The 24,710-nt window shown below is 41.1% G+C and overlaps 1 protein-coding gene across 3 annotated transcripts in view; it reads right to left on the reverse strand.

Annotated features, from left to right (window-relative positions):
- The window catches only part of gask1a (golgi associated kinase 1A), an 85,324-nt gene extending 61,229 nt beyond the window's left edge, over positions 1-24,095 (reverse strand). For all 3 annotated transcript variants that reach the window (XM_080039089.1, XM_080039087.1, XM_080039088.1), the window contains exon 1: positions 23,908-24,095. In XM_080039089.1, the coding sequence (XP_079895215.1) occupies positions 23,908-23,910 (3 nt within the window). In that variant the 5' untranslated portion in view covers positions 23,911-24,095. The remainder of the gene's footprint in view (positions 1-23,907) is intronic.
- Positions 24,096-24,710: the final 615 nt, after the last annotated feature.

The following is a 24,710-nucleotide window of genomic DNA, read 5'->3' on the forward strand; positions in this document are numbered from 1 at the left end:
GCGGTTGTATTCATGCAGCCCGAGAGGGGTCGTGAAAGCTGTGTACTTCTTGTCGTCTTCATGCATCGGAATGTTGAAGAAGCCAGAGGTGAGGTCCATCGTGCTAAAGAAGCAGTTGCCACCAAGGGCAGCGAGACAGTCTGACTGGTGAGGCAGGGGATGTGCGTCCTTTATAGTTCTGACATTCAACCACCTGAAGTCATTGCAAACCCGCAACCCACCATCCTTTTTCCACACCATCACCAAAGGAGACGCATATTCGCTTGTGGACTTTCTGATGATTCCCTTTTCCTCCATATCAGTGAGAGCCTGCCTTAACTTCTGATAGTGGGCTGGAGGGACTCTCCTGTATGGTAGGCGAAACGGGCGATCGTCAGTGAGACGGATGCGGTGTGCGTAACCCTTGACCTCACCGCAGTCAAGCGAGTGCTTGGAGAAGATGTCTTGATAGTCAGTTATCAGTTGCTTGAGCTGGGACCTACAAGCTTCGCTAACCTGACATGAGGCTACATCGACGTCGCTTAGACCCAACTCTGACAGACTTTTGCCGGACTGGGATGAAAGACTAGCACCGGAAGAAGCATCATGCTGTCGTTTCTCGGTGTCGGGTTGCTCTTTCTCCGAAGCTGCCTGTGAGCCCTGGAAAACATCAAGATCCTCGACTGCCAAGCACGGGAACACATCAGCCAACTTGCAATTCCTCTTCAGTGTAATCGCTTTGTCAGATGGGTTCACAACAGTCATTGGCACCCATCTATCACCCCAGAGAGGTGTGACAAGACGACCCACTAGGACACCTCGTGGCATGGCTTTTGAGTTGGTCTGCTCCACGTCAACAGTGCTGCCAGGTGACATAGGCGACTTGGCAGGGAGTCTGCCCCAAACCAAGTGTTCATGCTTGGGTAGGAGGGTCACAGCCTGGGTGAGCTTAACCGTTCCTATCTTCTCAGGGACTGCGCTCCCCTTCCAGCGCTCGACATTTGTGAACATGGACAAGAAGTGACCGACTTCGGGGTCAGATTGATGGTCATGAAAAGATGCAAGATCCCAGTACTCGCCACCACCCTTCAGGACATGAGTGACATATTTGATGATATTCGAGCCCAATATAAGATCATCCTGCTGGCCAGACACAACCAAAGTGGATACAATACATGGAACACCATACAGCTGCATCTCCAAGTCATAAAAGCCCTCAGGCTGGGTCTTCAGACCACCACAACCAATCAAGACAATGTTCTCTTCGGGGTACTGCTTCTCTGGCAAAACATCAGCACATCTGAGCTTCTCTACTGCTTCTTCACTGATGCTACATACCATAGAGCCAGAGTCCCACATGCCTTTAAGCTGCACACTGTGGTTGACGAGGACTGGAGCATAGAACAACTCTCCGAAAGCTTTGATTCTCTGGGTAGCTTGAATGGCTATTTTTGTACCCTTAGGTGCATTGGCACAGCTCTCTTCATATAACTGAGCTAGGTCACAGGTTTCAGAAGGGGTTCCATTTACGTTACCCACACCGGGCCCCTCAAGGTGTGGGTTTAACAGTTTAACTGCTGAGACTGGCCACCAGCGCTATCATCAGGCTGAGAGCGGCGCTAGTTAGGCTGCCGGTTGTAGCTACCAGCACGGCCATTGTGCTGAAAGCGGTGCTGGTTCGTCCGTTGAGGACAGTCCCTCTTCCAGTGACCGGGACACAAGCACTGTAAACATAGGTTCTCCTGCTTACAGTGTGACAAAGTGGAATGATTAGGAGCCCCACAGACCCTGCACACTCTCTGGAAAGAGCTTGGCATGGCAGCTTGGGTGCCGGGGTTGGAAGGCACTTGGGTATGCACTGTGACCAGCCGGTCCAACAGGTTTACCAAACTCTTCATGCAATCATTGTCGACACCAGCAGTGGTCAAAGGGGCTGGAGGCTGTCTCGGTGGAGCAGCAGTGTTCAAGAGAGGTGCCTCTTCAAGCATAGGTACGTGGCACGAATGAGCTCTGTGCTCTACAACACCTGGCTTTAGTGGTCTTGCAGCTGCAGATCTTGATTTCTTATCCTGCATGTGCTCATCGAGCCTATCTTGAATTTCACAGGCCGACCATTTGTCAGCAGACTTGAACTTGAAAACACTGTAAAGAGGCTGGTCCGGGCAGTGTTTGATAAACATCATGCTGACCTCATGGCCCCGGGTCATCAATGCTACGACCCTGCCTTTTCAAGCACTCGTTAGCTACATCCACCGTTTTATTTAGCCTAACCCAGTACTCCATAGCATCTTCACCTGGTGTGGGCAGCGTGTTATAGAAATCTGACAGGGGCATGCTTAAGTATGACAGTTCGCTGAAATGTTGTTTCAGAGTATCAAAAATCACATGTGGATTTGTAGCGTGATTGATAGATGTGTTACGCAGCTTTACTCTCACCACATCTCCTGCTTTGCCCATAAGCTTTGCCAGAATCTCTTGTGATTGCTCGTGAACTGGGATGGCACGTCTCTTTAAATACAGGGTCATGAGATTTTCCCACTCGTGAACTGTAAATTTATCTGAGCCGTCGCCCCTGAATAAGGGAGGCTCCTTGGCGGCTGATTGTAGCACTACACTGACATTAGGCAGTGTTGTCTCTGTTGGCAGAGGAATACCCGTGCTGTTTGTGCTCCTATCAGCCTGTAGCTGAGCTCTAATAGACTCACCCAGCTTTTCAGCTAACTGTGTAATGAGCGAACCTAAGTCTGGGTTCTGATTGAAGTGGCTCGGCATGGCACGGTCTACATACCGAGTTGAGGTCAACTGTGGGGTGCCCAACGCTGTGACTCCAGGCCCTGGTGTTCTGGTTTCTGAGGGCTGATTCAAAAATCCCCTCCCCACACCAAACTGGCACTCAAAAGAAACGCGCTCAGCATCATCACCCCCACTACCCAGTGAGTATGTTCTGCCCTCTGCCATATTAAACGCCACTTTATCAACACAATGATAAAAGAAAATAACTGTTCAATGAAATCACAATGGATAAATTGGGAGCACGAAATGACAGTACTAAAAGAGCAAATCAATTGGCAACCATATATACAGCATTAAATCAGTACTTTACAATTGACAAACGTGCTGTAACTGCCTTTTTTTTTTAGCACTCAATCAGTTCACTGAGATGGTAGAAAAAGTCCACAATGTGCAAACACCTACTTCATTCAGCATCGACACATGTGGATAGGCCTATATAAAAAAATAAATTGTCCATTCAAAACAAAATAAAACCCTGAGCACTCTCCACGGAAATACCTCAGTACCACAAAAGGCCAGTGGCAGCAGCTTCCTCGGCGAACGAGGTGATGTCGTCCTTTAAACCAATCCTTGAAAGGTCATGGCACCAATGTAACGGGTGTGCAACAGTTCTTATCATATATATAAGTGCACATCCGTTAACGGTGTGACCGTCTGCGTTGTGTTCTGGGTAACTGTGTGTTGGGTGGGTGGAAGGACTGGAGACTGGACCACAAAGGAGGCTGGCTGTTGACATTTATTGCATCTGTATTAGCCAAAAGAAACAACGTGTCACAAGCATGTAACGGTCGTAGCCGGGACCACATTCCCTCCTCCGCTCAGACAGTAAAAAGCATTCTCTCAATGTATAAAATAATATGAAAATAAATAAAACAACACACCAAATGCAATCCACAAATGTAAATATAACTAGCATTGATAATAACATAAACAGTTAAAACATTCATACCTGTATTAGCCAAAAGAAACAACGTGTCACAAGCATGTAACGGTCGTAGCCGGGACCACATTCCCTCCTAGCAAACAAACAAACACACGGGGAAACACTATAATACCCGGACGCACATGTACACAACAAAAACTCTCAAAAAGTGCATTTACTAAGTGTTAGCTGCTAAAACAGCGCTGTAGCATGTTTACAGACTTAATCTCTAACACATAAAGCTGCAAGTTAAACATTTTCATTGTACACAAAACGACCTATATGCTAAAATATGACGAGAAACACCACAACGTACCTCCGCTCAGACAGTAAAAAGCATTCTGAGCTTTGGCGCCGCACACACGTCACAAAACACGGACCTCTCTTAAAGCTACAGTACAGGTACAAAAACACATCAACGTAGGAACAGGTTACCAAATGTACCTAAACACATACTGGTACATTAAAATCAGCATTGGTGACATTTCAACACAACTAAAAAACGCTGTTTCACCCTGGTTACATTAGGTTGTGTTGTAATATTTGTATGTATATGTCTGGTATCTGGGGGCTGAGGGGGTTGTTTAAGTTTGTTTTTCTTTGTAAAATGTAAAAAACAAATAAAAAACCTTGATAAAAAAAATACGTAGAATAATCAATAAAAGTGATTTCATAACAGCATATTATTGGTTGAGCGTTAATTCAAAATTCACATTTCAGTCTTTCAATCAGACTTGCTCTAACAGACTTGCACCAAATCGCCTCATTTTGTATATCATCCTGTACTTTTTTAAGAATCATCCATGACAAAAGAAGATTGTGAGAGTTTCCATAAATACAGTATTAGAAAAACCAAACCCTATTTCTATATTTAATATAATTATAATAACTTGAAAACCACCCAAATATGATGCCTTCACATTGAATGTCAACTCCGTCATTTGCCTGTCACCACCGTCAGACAGGAAATCTGACGGAGTTGACATCTGACGTGTTGACATATATAACGTTTCTTCAACAAAACAAATGGAATTTATCTAGTAGAAATTTGGTTTTTCTGTTGATGTTAGGGGCTAGTATGAACTACTTTAGGAAAATAAAACTATCAAAACATTTCAAATAACTTCTTCAGAAATTGTAAGTCGTGTTGACATATCATTGTTGTGACGCAGGACTTTCAAGATTTGGAATGTAAAATATTCTAAAACTACAACAGTTATCAGAGCCTGTCTGACTCTAATGTACTCTGCAGAGGTAGAATGTGACAAGAGGTCCTTCATAGTGACAGCTGCCCCTTATTTTACCTGATTTTATTACATTTTACATAATGAAATGTCTGACGGTGGTGACAAAAAGTGTCCCACCACTTAGAATCCTTATAAAACATGAATGTGTTGTAGAAAAACTGTTTTCATTGATATGAGAGATTATTTAGTGTTGCTTTTGATGACAAAAGCTCTTTTTAATAATTAAAGTACATTTTTAATAGGTTTTATTGCATATGAATGATTGAACCCTTCTCTTTGGACACACTGTTTTGGACATCATGAGAAGATAACAAGTGTCATAGATTTGACATAATAATGATAAAATTAAATTTAAGGGGATAATTGTGTCCTCTAGACATTCTATTCTTAATCCCTAATAACATCGACAATTTTAAATATTTTTAAACATAACATCAGTTACATATGCAAGACGGTCTTTTGTCCCGCTTCTCAAGAATCACTGTTAGCCACTGAGCTAACCAAAGCTAACCCCATTCAAGGAATTGGGGAGAGAGGCTGCTGCTGTGCTCTGCTGTGGGAGAGCTAGACGAGCGTCTAGTCATTCGGCAGCATGCAGCACTGTGGCTGCGACCTGACCGCCCTTGTGTTGTTATTTATTGAGGGTTCAACACTGCTCAATTGATTGAAGCCTAGAAACGTCCCGACGGAGCAAAAGAAAAAAATGTTGCATAGTCAACCTTTAAGTTAAATTGCTTTAATTCTATTACATATGCTTCCAGGCAGTAGACCAGTCATCATCCTTTATCTCAACACGTACCCCTGGTGGCATATTCTTTAAGCAGATTATAGAGTCCTTATAGAAGCCCTCTTCTGTTGTGTAAAAAACTGTTTCTCTACACATGAAACATTTTGACTGACAAGGAGTGTAGATAACAAAAAAAAAATCTTGTTTTGGAATACAGTGTTTATCAGAGTTGACTGAAAGACATAAAAGTATTATTTTACACAGCTGAAGGCTGGTGTGTGAACTAACGCTGCTAGTGCTGTAAAACTTTGCACTTGAGTGATTCTGACCCACAATCCAGTGCGCACCGGAAGTGACTTCACGTCGACAGAGATTCCATATGAGGCAAGATCAATGTGCAATGTTATGATGAAATCCATAAGTAAAAGTATGTCCCAATTGTAGCATACTGCATCCTAACTAGATTATTTTTATGGTCAGATGTAGTATGTAGAATAGAAAAAAGAAAGAGTATGCGATTTGGAACGCAGGGACAGTTTTGAGCGCTGGGCACAGCCACCCCAGACAGTTGTCAGGGAATATGTCTAATTGCATGTTTGTCATTATTTGATACTTTGGTATCGTTTAACCTGACTATAAAACGTTATAACAGCATTTATAGGTCAGAAAAGACCACTTTACGTTACTGCAGCTTTATGCTGTTTTACAGTGTGCTATATTGTTTCTTTGGGGATGTAGTTCGCAGGTGCACCTCTTCAATGCATGCAAACACTTTGTGGACAAGCTGTAATTCTCCAGAGTTTAACTTGTATAAGTATTTTAAGTGTAATATTTACCATACAAAGTACTCTGTTTGCTTTTGATAATAAGCCGGAAGCTGGTTGCCAAAGTTAATCCACAAGAAGACCATAAGAACGGAACTCAGCCGAGTGAATCAACGTTGATGAAAGACTGTTGCTGAGTTGCTATCCTAGCGGCTCGTGAGGAGTTGTCACCATCTTCTGGATGTCTCAGAGAATTGCAGGCAAACCACTTCAACCACCACACACATATAGAGCTCTATAATTTTGTTTTTGATGGCCAGCGCTTTTCTTCTTTTTTTCCCGATGCTAAAGACAATTAAAGGACACTTGAAGATTTAATTTTATTTTTGAATTTTTTTTTTGGTTTATGGACACGTATGAGACGCTCAATTGAAAGGATGAGTCAGGTACATTTGTGCAGAACAACAAGTTTGTTGTTGAAAGACAATTTAATATTGGTTTATTTTCACGAGAGAAATATATTTTTCTTTTGAATTTTTATTTCCATTTAGGTATACTGTTTTATGGTTTTCCTGTCTTCCAGTATGATGAAGTAAGATGTATTTCAGTCTTGCAATTGTTGATTAAATCTGGATAGATAGTAAACTGCTATCACAACCCTGAGTAAATTCTGTTTATTGGTTACACGTACACCACCCATCCTAATATTGAAGCCTACTTTAACATTGGAATCATGTCCACAAGATCAGCACCTTAAACCTACACCAATGAAAGCCCAACTTCTATCCTCCTAAGTTATAAGTGAAGATCTGCCGTTTCATTTCTCACCAGGATAACCCAGATAATAGTTGCCTCTCTCTCTCTCTCTGCTTAAGTAAACACAGAGTGAAGGAATGTTTCAGACCCTTGAGACATATTTCCCATGTAAGAGCCATAAAAGACATTCCCAGATCCTTCCTGTGAAAGGATTCCATTATCATTCCCTTCAACTGGAATGCCCTGAACCAGGCTAGCACTGAGAGAGAGAGAGGAGAACACATACCTAGAGCTGTTTATATGCCATAAGGAATACTTCTGCAGTGCAGATAGTAGGGATCCACAGACACAGTACTTGTAAAGGCAACACAGTGAATCATGAATAGTATCAGCTAAATGTGTGTGTGTTTGTGTTGGCATTCAAATGGATATTTAGTCCAGAAATTATTAGTGCATATGTGTAAACTTCATCGTCATCTGCTCTTGTTCAAAATTAGGATATTAATTAGACAGTTGTTTTCAACCTTTTAGTGCCCAAGGCAAAGACCACAGAGCAAGCCAAAATCTCAAGGAAGATTTTCATAAACGTTTATACAGTTTAATTGTTTAAAAATCCCAAGACCCAGCTGGATTCTTCTCACCCTTTTGGGAACCACTGAACTAGTTTCCTTTTTCTTCCTTCATTGTTTACTAAACCAACCAAATCAATTAGCCTACATTACAATTTTTATTACACTTTTTTATTACATTTTTAGTGTATGGGCCTGCCCTAATCTTAAAGGTGAAGTCAGCGATTCTGCAGAACTCTTTTTGTCAAAATCAGTTTTGTACAATTCAGTAAATATCTCACAATCCCCAACCTGTCCATACTATGTTTGCACACTGAAAAAAAGAAAACTGGTGTTATTACACATTATATGCTATGTAAAATGGTACATAAACAAGGGTTATGTAAACAACGGGCACCAACCATAGCTAGCAGCATGCCTGTTTACAAAGCTTAGTATGTGTATTAACATTAGATTTTTTTTCATCAACCTAGAAAAGAACAAGTCTGAGGCTTCTGGAAAAACGCAAAATGATTCCTCTTAACTCCCTCTGGCCCTGGCTCCAGATGAGGTTGAATGTTTGTTACAATCTACAGGTTTTTTACCTTTCAAATGAGCTAACTTGAGTTACATTTTTTTATTATAAATATGGTGTTATTAATTATTATGCTAATAGGGGAATGACAATGAGCCTAGACACTTTCCTTTCTATTGTACTGTATGCACTATGCAGTACATGATCATTAAAATACACTTAAGCCTATTCTGGGAAGATTTTGTGTTTGGCAAATTCACGCATAATTAGTTAGATTAATTTAAATATTTATTCAAACATTTGTGAAAGAAATTGCAATACAAAAACAAATTGTTTTAATGTCAGTAATCAACTTATAAAGTTTCATGATGATATCTAGAACCCCAATTCTGGAAAAGTTGGGACGTTATGTAAAATGCTAATAAACAGAATGTGATCATTTCCTAATACTTTTCAACATGTATTCAAAATAAAACGGTACAAACACATCATATGTATTTGTTTAAACTGATAATTAATTGTTTCTTTGTAAATATACACATTTTAGGTTTGATACCTGTTGGGACAGTGGCATGTTTACCACTGTGTTAAATCACCCTTTGTTTTAACAACACGAGTAAGCGTTTGGGATCTGAGGACATTAATTGTTGACATTTTGAAAGAAAAATTATTTCCCATTCTTGCTTGAAATACAACTCAGATGCTCAACATTCCGGGGTCTCCATTGTGATATTTTGTGCTTCATAAGGCAACACATTATTTCAATGGGAGACAGGTATGGACTGCAGACAGACCAGTCTAGTACCTGCACTCTGTTCCTATGAAGCCAAGCTGTATTAAGACATGCAGAATGTGGCTCTGTATGGTCTTGCTTAACCCAGGTATTCAGGTCCGGGGCTATTTTGGTCATTTTCATACTTTTGATTCATCCTCACTATACTACATCCTTACTAGACTACATTAATAACTGTTTATCATGCATTGGCATGGTATCCTTTTGGAATGAAAATGATACATTGTTTAAATTTTTTTTCATAAATAAAAAAAATTCAAAAGTGTGGCATGCAAAAGTATCCAGCCCCCCTCAATACTTTGTAGAACCACCTTTCGCTGCAATAACAGCTGCAATTCTTTTGGGGTATGTCTCTACCAGCTTTGTATATCTACAGACTGACATTTTTGCCCATTCTTCTTTGAAAAATAGCTCGAGCTTCAGATTCAATGTCAGATTGGATGGAGAGCATCTGTGAACAGCAATGTTCAAGATATTCTCAATTGTCTTTTGGTCTGGACTTTGACTGGACCATTCTAAAACATGACTATGCTTTGATCTAAACCATTCCATAGTAGATCTGCCTGTATGTTTAGACTAGTTGTCCTGCTGGAAGGTGAACCTCTGCCCCAGTCTCAAGTCTTCTGCAGACTCTAACAGGTTTACTGCCCTGTATTAACCATCGTGCCTGGTCTGATGAGTCTCGATATCAGTTGCGACATTCAGATGGCAGGTTCAGAATTTGGCGTAAACATCATGAAATTATGGATTCATCCTGCCGTGCACCATCAACCATGCTATGTTCAAAGTCAATTAAACCCCCTTTCTTCCCCATTCTGATGCCCGGTTTGACTTCAGCACGTTGTCTTGATCACGTCTGCATGCCTAAATGCATTGATTTTCTGCCATGTGATTAGCTATTTGTTTTTATAAGCCATTGAACAGGTGTACCTTATAAAGTGGCCGGTGAAACTGTGTATATACACTCACCGGCCACTTTATTAGGTACAGCAGTTCAATTTCTTCTTTACACATATAACTAATCTGCCAATCACATGGCAGAAACTCAATGCATTTAGGCATGTAGACCTGGGGCCGTATTCACAAAACATTTTAAGGCTAAAGCTGTGAACACACCGCACTGGCCGCGTGGCGAGATTACATACAAAGTCAATGTACTAGCGCGTGGCCACGCTTCCACCCAAGAATCGGCATCCAGCGGCCGACGCTTACGCGGCGCCTGGCCTCGCCTCATCGAATTGCGTGAATCGAAGGCCGCGATAGCCAATCAGCGTTGAGACTGCCCGGTGGTCTGCAAGACGAGGTGGGCGTGTGGAGTGAGGACATTGGGCTTCCAATACATTCTGCAACTATGTGTATTTTGCATCTGTTTAGCTGTTGGTTGTACTTTAGCCAAGGTAGCGCCGGTTAGCATAGTGAAACTCACCCAGCTGTGTGCTGTTCCTGAGGATAATATGAACCCAAACTTTGTCCTTGTGGAATTCCAATATAGTACAGCGAAGCACCGGTGTTGTCCTCCGCCAGACCCGGCACACTTTCACTTTCAGGTAGGCTGATGTCTGCCTTCACACACTGCTGGTGTTAATGTGTTTAGTATGTTGCTGAATTGCTGTTAATATGTGTGTATTTGCGATCGGGGTGCGTCTTCATGCTGTTTTAATGTTATTTGTGACATGACTATTTTTTGGCACAGCTGGACCATGTTGTTGTTGTTGTTGCACCGTAAGTGTGACGGGTCTGATCTCGGCGTCGGGAATACATGGCCCAATATGATCAAGTGGCGAGCCTCTTGCATTCACGCGGTTAACCGCCGCCTTCGACGAGGCGGCCGTTGCGGTGAATATGGCCCAATATGACCAAGCGGCGAGCCTCCTGCGTTCACGCGGCCAGTGCGGTGTGTTCCCAGCTTAAGAGTAGGTCCTAACGTGCTGATTTAGGAGTAACTCTGAAAAATAAGGGGCGTTTCACTCCTAATTTTAGGACTCCTAACTTTTTAAGATAAGTGTAATTCACAAAGCATTTTAGCGCTAAAACTAGCTCCTAAATCTATGAAAAGCTAGAGACTCCTAAATCACTACGAGTAAATCACAGACAATCATTTGATGGTGTTTTGGAGAGATTTAATGATAGTGAGCTTTACAAAGGGTACCTTAATAGCTGTAAGGGTTTAATGATCTTAGTAAAGCTATATTTAGAAAGTATAGACACATTTATATTTATTATATTTATATAAAAAAATATTTATTAAGTTCCTTTTCCTGCGTGTCGCTGTACTTTAATACAGCGACACGATATGGATATCTCCCACAGTGTTTCTATCATAAATTCACTCTTAGATCTCATTCCCTCTCAGCCAATCACTGTGGGCATAGAAGGTATGAACACGACATCATCCATAGCAACAGGGTCAACACCGCCCTCTAGTCTTAGCTTAGGAGTTCCTCCCATCCCTTAGTAAAAGTTGGTCTTATCAGCTTTGTGAATAGGTTTTAAGACCTGCAGTTATTTTTTCTATTAAGACGCAGTTTGGTTTGCGCCGGGCACAGCTGCAGTGCTGCCAGAGCGCACGGGTACAGCGCTTTTTCTCTCTCCAAGTGAGGAAAAATAGAAAGTTTGCATAATCCGGTTGAAATATGGCCTGCACTATTGTGAGTGCTTCAAGATCCGATCATAAGGAGTCACTGGAGAACACGGACATAGCCTAATCCGGTGCAAAGTAGGGCTGGGCGATATGACGGTATACCGTGGACGATATAAAAGTGTCTACCGGGAGAGATTTGGCCATACTGTTAATACCGCAGAGAAAAAAGATAGAGCGGGAGGCAGCTGTCCCTCCAAGTCCCTGCAGTTACACTGCAGTTACACCGCCGCGCCACACGGGGGCTCTGCAGCAGAGTTCTGGGCTGCAATACAGCTTCTCTACCCGCAACAGAAGAATCTGTTGCTCTAGCTGTCTAGCTCATGGTCTAGCTCCGGTGCGCCATCACTACAGTTAACAAACCAACTCCGTGTCACGGTGGCAGAGCAGCTGGTATTAATGGTCAAAAATGTCATCGGGCAAAGGAAACTTGCTGCTGTGTGCGGCGCTTCAGCGTGCTGTTGCCGTGACGCAGAGTTGGCTTGCTTTAAGCCGCAAACTACATGGGTTAGCTCTATTAGCTAGCTGGCTAACAATGACATCTTTAGCATCTACTCAGGGCTTAGTCTGGCTGAACCGTTTCCGCCAGCGTCTATTAGCGCTGGCGTCGGCTAACAACGCTTCGCCTCCATTTCCTGTTGCTGGCGTTCCCGTATTGAGCTCCCCCTCAAACTAGGAAACAATTCGCTCACAGTCAACCTGTGTGCTTCTGTGCAGCGCTCTCCCTCTCTCTCTCTCTCTCTCTCACACACACACACACACACACACACACACACACACACACACACACACACACACACACACACACACACACACACACACACACACACACACACACACACACACACACACACACACACACACACACACACACACACACACACACACACACACACACACACACACACACACACACACACACAGGGTGTGAGAAGTCACATTACTGTAGACAGAAATAAAGTGTGGCTATACTTTGGGATAATAATATCGGCGGCGGTCCGGGACGCTGCGCAGCCTAGCCTAGCTGTCCAACTTCATTGTACAACTTCCCCCGGGCAGAAATACCCTCATAAACTCTGGAAAATGAAGCGTGGTGGTTTGGATTGAGCACCGGGCCTTATAACCAGCTAGATTAAGATCCGCCGTTCCCTTTCTTTGGTGATTTACAGGACAACGGGCCGCCGATGATAATGTTACCAGAGATAACACTGCGTGACTACTAGGGCTGGCCCGAATACCATTTTTCAGGCTTCGAATATTCGTTGGTTTTTCCGAGCGAATATTTGAATATTCGTTCCAGAAAAACACACCATCAAAAACAAAAAAAAAAAAAAAAAAAATCTTTTTTTTTTTTTTTTTTTTAAACGTTAATAATCCCTATATACTCCCTGGAACCGATTTTGACAGTATCTGCATATTTTGTTGAAGATTTACGCGCTCGGAGGTGAAGTAATGGATGCGCTATGACACTTAGTGATGTAATATCCTCCTAAATGAGCAATACTACTACTACTACTACTACTACTACAATATTACTAACTTTTATATCCAAATATAAAATTATTTGATGACATTATATTGCAGTACTAGCTTCTTGCAAAAAAAAATGTTGAAAAAAAAAAAAAAAAAATTATAGGGGAAGGTGGGGTGATTTGTGCAACTTTTTACTCAAAGTGATTTTAAAGTGAGGCCTTGACAGTTATGTCTCCAACTCAAATATGTACATATATTTCAGGATGTTGTGCATCCCTGGCAATAAAAACTTTGGATCTGGAATAAACTGTTTAAGAAATATAGCTTTCGGAAAAAAAGTTGTCTTGTCGCACAAATCACCCCACTACGTGGGGTGATTTGTGCGTCATTGTGTAACAATGACAAAGTCACCATCATCATCTTTCTGGCCATCTGAACTCTCATCAGTGGTGTCGTTAAGTGGAATTGAGATGTCACTCTCTTCTGAGCTACTGTAGACAATCACTTTCTTTTGGTGACCAGCGTATACAGCCATGCCACTGGCACAACTCTCAGAAATGTACTTTGCACTAGTTGCTCCGTGCTTGTGGAACCAACTGCCACCTGACAAATGTGATTCCCCCTACATTTCTGCCTTTAAATCAAGGCTCAAAACCCATATGTACACCCTGGTGTTTCCTCCCCATTAACCTCTGCACTACTTACTTACCTCTGCACTACTATCTGTGTTTATGTGGATGTATGGGCTTTACGTCTTTTATTTTGGTTATTGTTATTTTACCTTCATTGTTTACCTACTGAATGCACTATGTACAGCACTTTGGACAGTGCAAACTGTCATAAATGTGCTTTTATAAATACATTTTACTTACTTACTTACTTATAACTCACCCAGGCCCTTGCGCACAAATCACCCCATCCCCAGAATTTTGGACAATAGGCATGATGCAGCAATTTAGGGTTGACATTGTGCTAATTATATAGACTCAAAGTGTAGCATACCAAAGCACTAAAACATGTGTCAAATGTTTTCAAACGTGTCTATAATTGTTCAGACACAATAATCAAAAAACCTTGATCATGGAAATTTTACTTTGAAAGGCAAAACACAGTTTTTTGAGCTTAAATGTGCTTATATCTTATTCCTTGTGTCTCCCTTCTTTACAGGATGAGTCAAATGGATGGCTCTTCTTAAATATGTGGTCACATTTCCAATTTCTTCCACGGTTTTCTAGAAACAAGGGGTTTTGCAACTTCCAAAATGCACAAATCACCCCACCTTCCCCTATATAAAAAAAAAAAAAAAAAAACGAAGCTCCGAATACTAATTTAAAATCCGAATACTAATTTTCCGAACGAGTATTCGAATATTCGAATAATTCGGGCCAGCCCTAGTGACTACGTGGCTAGTTAATTCCGGTTAAGTTATCCCATGAGCTCTTCGGGGGCTAAAGTGTATGGTGTCTTGACATGCTGGTTAGAAAGCAACACACTGTGTATTCCTTTTGTCTTTAATAGTTTTTTTGTGGCGTTTGCGGGTTAGATTTAGCCATTTCTCTGACAGCCTCTGGACGTGAAGATGTTCCATCAGAATAAGTTCCCCCCTGGCACTATTTTGCATCGACACCGCTGCTGTTTCCCGGAGTTAGCCCCGCCCTAGATGATTGTGATTGGTTTAAAGAAATAAAAACAGGCCAGCCCAGTTTCCCCCCGAATAGACGGCTCTAAACGGTGTGCTTCCAGACCATACTACTTGCTGTAGTTTGGTCTGGCTTTGCGAGACTACTCAGGGCTTAACCCCCGTGCTGTTATAGGTGGAGACAGCCAGCAAGGCTGGTTTTATGTAACTTTAAAACATGTCAAACTTGAAAATATTATTTGTGTTGAAGCTGGAGTTAAAGTAATACCAGACATTTGCACACTAGTTAATTTTGAGAGCTTTTTTAAAAGAAGATGAGCAAATACTGCAGGAAATTCAAGTCTTTCATTATTTTGATATAGGCTACTATCAATTGGAAAATGTAGGCTATTTGGTTGATGCTGTCATTTTTATTTTGCACTGACTGACTAAAGCCAGACTGGTGTGGTATTTTGCACCAGTTTTTCTTTTGTATGGATACTATAAATACTATACCGAAATTGCCAAAAGATGTATCCTGAGGCTGTGGAAGTCCGACTTGGCCCCCCTGTTTGAAACCTGGCTGAGGGAAATGGTGGGCATTCTACATGTGGAAAGGCTACGACATGAGCTGTCAGGTCACCCCCATAAATTCCCCGCTATATGGGACCCAGTGCTGCGGCACTTAGGGAACCAAAATGTGTGAGGTTTGCCCCAGTTTTGTTTTTGTTTTAGCTTTGTTTTGTTTCTTGTGTATTTATAGCTTATTTTCATAATCATTTTGTCTTTTTTCTGTATTCCTTGTCTGTTTATGTGAGGGAGGGGGGGGGGGGGCGGAAGGGGGGAAGGGAGAGTGTGGTGTATGTATTGTATGTGTTTACTTATTCTGTTTTTTTTGTCCATATGTATAAAACTATAAAACCACTCAAATAAAAGTTTAAAAAAAAAATACTATACCGTGATATATAGCCATATCGTGATATAAGATTTGGTCCATATCGCCCAGCCCTAGTGCAAAGGACTCTTTGGGACTCATAATAGCCTTCATCTGACCTGCCACACAGAGTTCTCCTCAGGTGTAGTGTCGGCAGTGTGTCCGTCTTGCAATCAAGCCAAGATTAAATTAAGCAGGGAGCTTTATAACATTTGGGTAAACTAGGAAACGTTCACTGTTTTGAAATAGTCAAATTTATACCGTCTACACATAGTGTGTGTGTGTGTGTGTGTGTAGCCTACGCGTGTGTGTGTGTGTAGCCTACGCGTGTGTGTGTGTGTGTCTTGATAATTAGTATTGATTTCATGTCCGAATATTTGAGGCCAAGCTCAAAATAAACGTTGATAAATCTCCCACACGGGTGTGTGCGCTCCATTGTTATGGTTGTTGTTCCTCTGACCCGGAAGTAAAATTCTGACCCGGAAGTTGGATTGCGATATCTTGCAAAGAGTTTTGCGATATAACGCAACGTTTTTTGCGAGATCTCGCAAAGTTATTGCGTTATCTCGCAAAGTTATTGCGTTATCTCGCAAAAGAATATCCTTTTTTTTCTCAACCAAAATTATTTTTTTTCCTCCATGTCCCTTGCGGGGCTCCGTAGAGCTCAGTACATTGAGAGCCCAGCTGAGAACACAATGAGTAGCAGCAGGGCAGCAGACTGTGTTAAACATACAGTACAAAGACTAACGATAATGTGGGTCTGGAGGATTCTGTGTGCCAAGCACTGAATCTAAATGTGGGCCTTAAAACGGCAGAACAGTGGTAGTTAGAACTGAGATCGGCAGAGAACTGGAACGCCTTGTTTTAACAATTACTATATTCTTTTAAAAAGTAGCATGAACGTGCAGCACTTAACAGTAAAAAATAACCCTGAGATTTCAGCAACAAGGCTAAAGATGAGAGAAGAATTGGCAGAAACTCTTAGTTTCCGTGAGATAGTTTAAACCAGGAGTCTGTCTGCTCTACATGTGCTACCAATTTGTAATATGAGACCATAGGGACAACTTGAAAGACAGCCATCCCCCATCAGGAGGTAGGGCAAAGCAGTTTTTATATGCCTGTCAAATCTACTTCCCCAGTTTGCTTGTTTTTTCCACCCCACGTGCAAATTTCAGTGGCTGAATATAGTGTTGACTGATGCAGATTACTAGACGGACATTCCTGAAGCAGAAGGCCTGGGTTATTGTGCCACATGTATAGCATGGACTGCAGTCAACATCCCCTATTACACAGAGATTGTGGCATATTGACAGAACGACAGTGCGCCAATATGCCAGCTCTGCTTGGTTCTGTGTTATTTACACAGAACCAAGCAAAGCCGCACTTGAGGCACGTTGAGGAAGTGTCTGCATCTCTCCCAATCTCCCAGTGTGAAGACCCCGGGCTACTGCTCATAAATTATGGAATTAGATTGAAGTATCATAATCCATGGGCCCAATCAGATACCGGAACCATCTGTGTGGGCAAATTCCAGTTGTGATTTTTTATAACCTATACATCCCTAGAAGAGGTTTTGTTGTGACAGACCTTTTATATTGGTAGCTTTTTAGTGGTTCTCCCCTCTTAAAGTAAATGCTTTTGTGATGGACACTGCATGTGAGTAGGGTAACATTTTTAACTTATAGATATCATCATGAAACTTTGCCAGTTGATTACTTACATTTGAACAATTCTTTTTTATATTACAATTTTGTCAGAAATGTTTTTAGGAATTAAATGTATCATAAATCAGACAATTAACAACATATGAACAAATCCTTCTGCAATAACCTTCAGAATAGTAGTAGGAATGATTATGGAAAGTTTAGATGATGTAAGTGCTTCAGAAATTGATTTATGATTTTCTTCTTAAAAACATGCCCAAAAGGCAATACTATTTTGTGATAGTATTTTTAGATATATATAGGGTTGCAAAGGGGTGGAAAGTTTCCGGTAAATTACCGGAAACTTTCCGGAAACTTTCCATGGGAACTTTCGCTCAGGAATTTTGGGAATATTCGATTTTTGGGAATTGACTTGAAATTGGGGGAAATTTAATGGACTATCATATTCAAACTTAAATGTAGTTCAAATGTTCAAATGTGTGTCTTCAAAAGTCTTGTGCTCTGGGCTTAATGTAGCCTCAATGCTCCAGGGTTCTAGAAATCATCTGTGCATGTGATGGAGGAATGCACAGTGCATGTAGGGGGCGTGGCCTCAATACCCCTGCAGTAAGCAGTGTGCTGTGTGCATGTGATTGAGGAAAAGCACATATTCTCAAGTGTGAAAGCATGAAAGCTGGTTTATTTAGTCAAGAATATGCTAAATATACATTTCCCCCGACTATATTTAAAATCACTGTTAAGGTCAAACCTTAAATTTGTTAAATTTTTGGTTTATTCCCGTTAATTCCCATTAATTCCCAAAATTCCCGTTAATTCCCGTTAATTCCCTTGGAAAGTTTCCAACTTTGAAAATTCCCGGAATTTTGCAACCCTAGATATATATAATGAAAAGAAAAAAAACTGTATCCATCAGTTCTGTTAAATCTTTGGACACATATAGGTTGTAAAAATGAAATAATGGTTTTAACTCTGGCTATTTCCAAGACCTAGCTTTTGGGCTAATGAATGTATAATTAGCTAGACATTGCTAAATTTGCACATTTATTCATAAATTTCTGAAAAAATTGTAATATAAATGTTTTTTTTATTAATGTTAGCAATCAACTGGCAAAGTGTCATGATGATGACAGTATCTATAAGTTAAATGTGTTTACCCTATACACCTGCAATGTCTCTCCTCCTTTACAATAGCCTTTACTTTAAGAGGAGATAAGATAAAAAGCTACCAATATAAAAGGTCTATCACATCAAAACCTCTTCTAGGGATCATGTATAGGATATAAAAAATCACAACTAGAATTTTCCCACCCATATATATATATATATATATATATATAAATAGACCTATATATATATACACACTACCACGGTCGCTCATAAAGTTGAAATAAAATATTAAAAAATAATAATAAGATACCTCTTCTCATGAAATGATTGTGACAATGTGATTTATTCTTGATAGATAAACCCTGCGTTCCAATACCCATACTATCTACTATTTAGTATGGTTGAAAAGGGATTGAGGAAGGATGTCCCGATTCTTGTCGCCAGATTTAGGATGGTTAGAAAGACCCGGATGTCAACTACATCTGGCCGAGATTAAACAAAAATTAAACAAAATTAGGGCAAGCAGGCCATGGCATCTTCTCCACCCCCTCTGCATCAAGAAATCCTCTCACTGCAGCTGCCCTGTGTGGTCTCTGGTTGTGGTCTTGCAGCCTAAAGTTGTTCCCAGACCCTTCTTACTTGTGGGAGGCAATAGTTCTCCAGGATGTCCCTGTACAGTGTTGATGTTTCCATCCAGCTCCACCAATGGTGTTTTTCCTCCATAATGAATACCGGCCCATACCATCACTGAGACGCCACCTAAATGAGTGGTTTCCTGGATGCAGTCATCACAGAGGTTCTAACCTCTTAATAGCAGCACGCTTTGTCTCTCATCTATACTGTTAAGACAACATGTCGCTAGTGCCCAAGCTGTAATGCCTGTAGGGGGGGGCCATACTCAATATTAGTGAGTGAGTGACATTTAAAAGAGTAATATTGGAACATTGGTATGCATAAAATCCCCTCGAATTTATGTTTAGTGTTCAATTGACCAAGGTGCAAACATTTTAACAAAACCCTTTCTATTGTTAAATCCCCAACATTTTGTTTAAGCCTGAAAACACAGTTTACAAAGATTAATTGTGGTTTAACTCTCACTGTGATATGTTTGGATGAGATTGATCAATAAAGTTCGGAGAAGATACACTTTATCCATCAAGAATAAATCACATTGTCACAATCATTTCATGAGAAGAGGTCAACACAAGTGTTTAAGGAAATGTCTAATTGTTTAGCTTATGCAACAGCCTTTCCACTCAGTTACAGTAAAAATAAATTAAATGTTATTGTAAACACGATAAATCGACTAACACCAATAGACAAACCAACTGATTTCGTTTGAGTCACAATTCAGCTGCATCTACAGGTCCAGCATCTGCCTACTCAGCACTGACTTAGCCTAAACTGTTCTCAGTTTATTAAAGGTGCTGTAAGCGGAATGGTTCTTTTAGCTAACTTCCAGTCAGTTACTGCAGTTAGCAGTCCCCTCGCTCGTCCCTACGTCACCACATTAAAAGGTGAAGTAAATGGTTTATTTATGTTAATATAAGTGTTAAATCGCTCTTTATTCATACAGTGATCCTTTACATAATGTGCGCGTTTCATAAAGCCGATCTCTCAGTCAGCTGCTTTGCTGCAAATAAACGTATTGGAGGATCCCGAAATTTTTATCCAATCAGAAGAGAGAATGCTACAAACCGACACTCGTCTCACTCATATATCAGTGTTTCCCCTACCATTATACAGGCGGGGCCGCCAGGCCAACGGGACCCACCGCCAGGCCAACTGCAGCCTGACTTAAAAAAAATAAAAAATAAATGTTAATTAAATTTTTATTGATTCCGTAATAATCATTTGCAAGCGTCTGCGCGGCACTGTCGGTCTACCCCTAGTGTGCGCCTGTCTTAACAACCTCTCGTTTGATCATCCCATCATCTGATCTGTGTGTCTGCGTGTGTGTGTGTACGTATGCGCGTGTGCATTTGGTACGCACTTTTTGACATGCAAGCCAATGAGCAGGAGCATGACTAGCAAGCAAACGTTGAACTAGTGGCGAAAATAAAACCAGCGCCTGCTCTATGGAGATATTAAGGACTCAGTAAGAGGGACGTTGAACAGGAAAAAGTGCTGAGCAAAACTTAGAAAGTTAAAATCGCTACGTCGCCGTGGCAACACAACCGATCTGTATCAACAGCAGAGACAGCGCTGAAAAAACGGCATGCACTCGTTTCAGTAAGTTTACAGAAGTGCCACACTGCTACTGCCTTTGGCATTCTTCTCAGAAAAGCAATCATTTATTTTCAGGGGACATATTAATTAATTTATTGTTTTAACTGTTAAGTTATCTTAAACAGCAGGCCATAGTAGGCCAACAAGCTTTATTTTTTTGTATTTTCAATGCTAGGCCTAGCCTACTTTATTTTTATGTTTTAAATTGAGAAATAGGCTAGATGAAATATAATGGTCGGAATAGGGAAGTTGCCTTATGTAGCACACATGTTGATAGGCTAATCATGATGTGTAGCCTATGTTAATTCATTTATTTTCAACAAGGCTATTTGCATAAAAAAAAATAAAGAAACATTTTCAATAGGCTAGCTTCAAGGTGAGGTGATTCAGATTATTCCAGAAATGAGTACTAGACAGGAGCTGTCTATATTAGATCTTACTGTTTATTGTTTTTAATTTAAATCCACGTGTTTTTCTTCAATAGTTTACATGGCTTGTGACTCCAAATTATTACAGAAAATAGGCAGGACATATGACAGTTGTTTACAGAGCACAGAATTAAACAGATTTCGCCTCAAAGTGCACCAGATTGATGCATTTAACTTTAAAAGGATAAGGTTTCTTCTGCAGGGGGATGCCCCCAGACCCTCCTAGAAGGTCCATTCTCACCCAGCAGGATCTAAAAATCCTGTGAGAAACACCACATGTACAAACATACTGAATGTGAAAGTATAACCCTATGCCCTCATTTTTAACGGGGCTGTCAAAAGAAGCTCATCCCAAATGGGGTTCGTTTTGGTCAATTTCTTCTAGAAATTTGGTACGCACGCGGCGCGCATACTCTTTATCAGCTCTTAACACCGGGCCTAAAAAAAATTCTAGGGGAAACACTGTATATAGTATATACACTCCATGGTCTCACTGCCGGTGCACGCCAAAGCGACAGATGGGTGAATGTGTATGCGCCTACAATGGCGGTGCAGGTAAAAATCCTTCCCAATGTCTGTTTTGATGGTTTTTATCATGTTTTATCACACTTATGGATCTGAGATGATGTTAGATAACTCGCTGCTTGAAGACCGCAGTGCATTAATGTGGTGACGTAGGGACGAGCGAGGGGACTGCTAACTGCAGTAACTGACAGGAAGTTAGCTAAAAGAACCATTCCGCTTACAGCACCTTCAAAGGCCAGGACACACCAGCCCGATAATCGGCCATCAGAGAGTCTGAAGGGGGGTCGGGCTTCTTTTCAGCCGGCGTCGGGCAGTCTTTCAGTCGGAGCAATTTGATTGGTGGAGGGCTAGCGAATCAGTGAAGCCCGGAAGTGAGGCGGGTAGCACAAACAGCTGACAACAGTATCGCATCGCTAGCCATTATTTTAATGTCTTTGTTTGTTTCGTTCAGCAAGTAGCCTACTCACATGCATCAACCCTTCTTGACTGCTCGACACTCTCTGCTAAAAATGGTGCTCTTTATGGTCCATAGATATAATATGTATTCAGTGTTTCCCCCACGTTCACACAGCAGCGGCCCGCCACCGCTGCTATTAAAATCCTCCTCCTCATTATTCTACTTTTTTTCTTTCTTTTTTTTTTGGTACGTAGCTCATTTTAGAACCGGGGCAATGCCAAACATAAACGCTGACCATGCGTCGGAGGTGAATGTAACTTACTCGGCGGAAAACAGAAACTAACGGAGGGGAGCGGCTCACTGTAGAGTCCCTTTAGTCGCGCTGTCAGTTTTCCGTCAGGGCTCTGTGTATCCGGGCTCGAGACATACAAACAGATCGCGGAACATTCACTAACGAAACAGTTAGTGGTTGGGCGAAGAATGTGGACTACTGTAGGCTACTGGTGCAAATTCCACAACTCATTCCTTGTGTTACAGTTTAGTACAATATGTATTAATTTATATTTGGCTGCTCCACCAGTCCAGGCAGGACAGGATAGTTAAGTTTCAGTTTCGTTTTTCGGACAGCTGTTCGCTCAGCTGATGGGCTCGAGCCTCACGGAGCAGACAGCGGGAGTCAGTCTAAAGTCAGCGATGATCACTCTCACAAATCAAAAAGCTAAATTATTAAATAAAGCTATCTCTTCCTCCCTCTATCTGTCTGCATAGGGCCTATATTTCTCTCTCCACTGCACACTTAGTCACTGCCACTAGTTTTAAGGAAGCAGAAGGAGGATTATACCCTCATTTTGCACTTTATTATTTTTAAATATTAGAAGATTGCAGGCAAGTAAAATACCACCAGCCACTACATTCTCAATGATAGAGACGAATAATTACCTTTTTTAAATCAAATATTTGAACAATACAGGAGAATAAATATTTGAAAGCAATACAGAATGCATGATATTAAAGCATTGTATTGTATTCTATTTTTGTCACCAGGAAACTACATGCTGTAAATTAGCCTACTTTACATACATTTGGTGCATAGAAATTCACCAGAATGCAGGAAATGAAGTGTTGAATGCTCAAATTTCTGGGGGGACACCCCCAGACCCCCACATTAAAATGTGTCCCAAACCAAGGTTAATCACAACCTACACCCTTGAAATTCATGAATTGTTTTGTTTTATTTGTATCTATAGGCCTTTGTATAAGGATACTTTGTAATTTTTATCACATTATTTTAAATTAAAGTCTTAAATCCTGCTTATCAATTGCTCATAATAACCAGTAGGTCTACTTCTGTGTTGGACATTACTGAACCTCTTCCCATTTACAGCACCCAATGTCCCTGTCTAGTTCCATGTCCCCAAAAAATCAAATAAAGGAACCCCCCCCAATTTACCGTGTCGTCTAGAGGGGTCGGGTGTTTGTCACCTTTTTCACCTCTTATGAGTTTGCAGGTCTGGTTTAAGCATTAATCAAGAACTGTAAATAAATTGTGCAAATAATTTTCTGCGTTGTGGCATTTTGTGTTTAAATATTCATTTCTATACAAAAATGTCAATCTATAAATAAAGACACAAAAGGCAAAGTTGCAACACCAATAATCCCATCTATCTGAATAGTAATTAGTGCTATATGAAACGCGCACATTATGAAAGTGATCACTGTAAGAATATAGAGCGATTTAACACTTGTATTAACATAAAGAAACCACTTAAGAAACCTTTAATTCTCCATCTTGTTTCTGACTGTAGCCTACGGATTAAATAAAGACCTTACCATGGTTCATATTCCCACTCTTGTGCATTCCACTCCAGTCTCGTAGCCATAGATAGTATATGCTCGTAGCATACGTCATTTATCCCGTCGCACAGAGTTTGATGGATCTCCACACGGACATCGGACAGCCGGTGTTCCTGAAGTTGCAGCCGGGCAACCCATTCAGCAGCTTTGGTTTGAAAAAATGTTCCACGGTAAGGCTCACTAAAAATTATATGCTGAGTTTAGAACGTGCCCAAATGGCACATTTAACGTCGCCATACGGTCGATTTCTCTGCCGCAAAGTGATCGACAGCCCAGCCTCCCTTCACAGGGAAACGCGCTGCTCCACGCGAGCGTCTGGGAAAGCTGCTTTCAAAGTAAAAGACCCAATGTTTAAGGAGGAACGAAGTCTGCTTGGAGTGAAATATGAGAAGACCGTTCCCCTTTACATAATATGTATCCCCGCTGCCAGAAAACACAAGACAGAGCATTGCCACGAAACGGGTTAAAAATACTACTTGTTTATGAGGGGAAACCATGCAAAAATGAGCCTATTAGTATCTTATCTGAGAATCCGAATGAGAAATTCATATCATATTTGACGTTGTTATCCTACAAGGGAAGTCACACACCACATAATATTCGGTTAACAACGTTCTGAGGAACAGCTTCTTTTTTTAACTGCTTAGACCAGGGGTCCCCAAACTTTTTTCACTGAGGGCCACATACAGAAAAATCTACGAAGGGCCGGGCCACTTTGCAAAAATAACACATTTATCAGGACATGTAGCTGCTCTGATGTTTAGTTTCATAGTGTCTTC

The sequence above is a fragment of the Ammodytes marinus genome, assembly GCF_949987685.1.
Source record: "Ammodytes marinus genome assembly, chromosome: 13".
NCBI classification, from domain to species: Eukaryota; Metazoa; Chordata; class Actinopteri; order Uranoscopiformes; family Ammodytidae; genus Ammodytes; species Ammodytes marinus.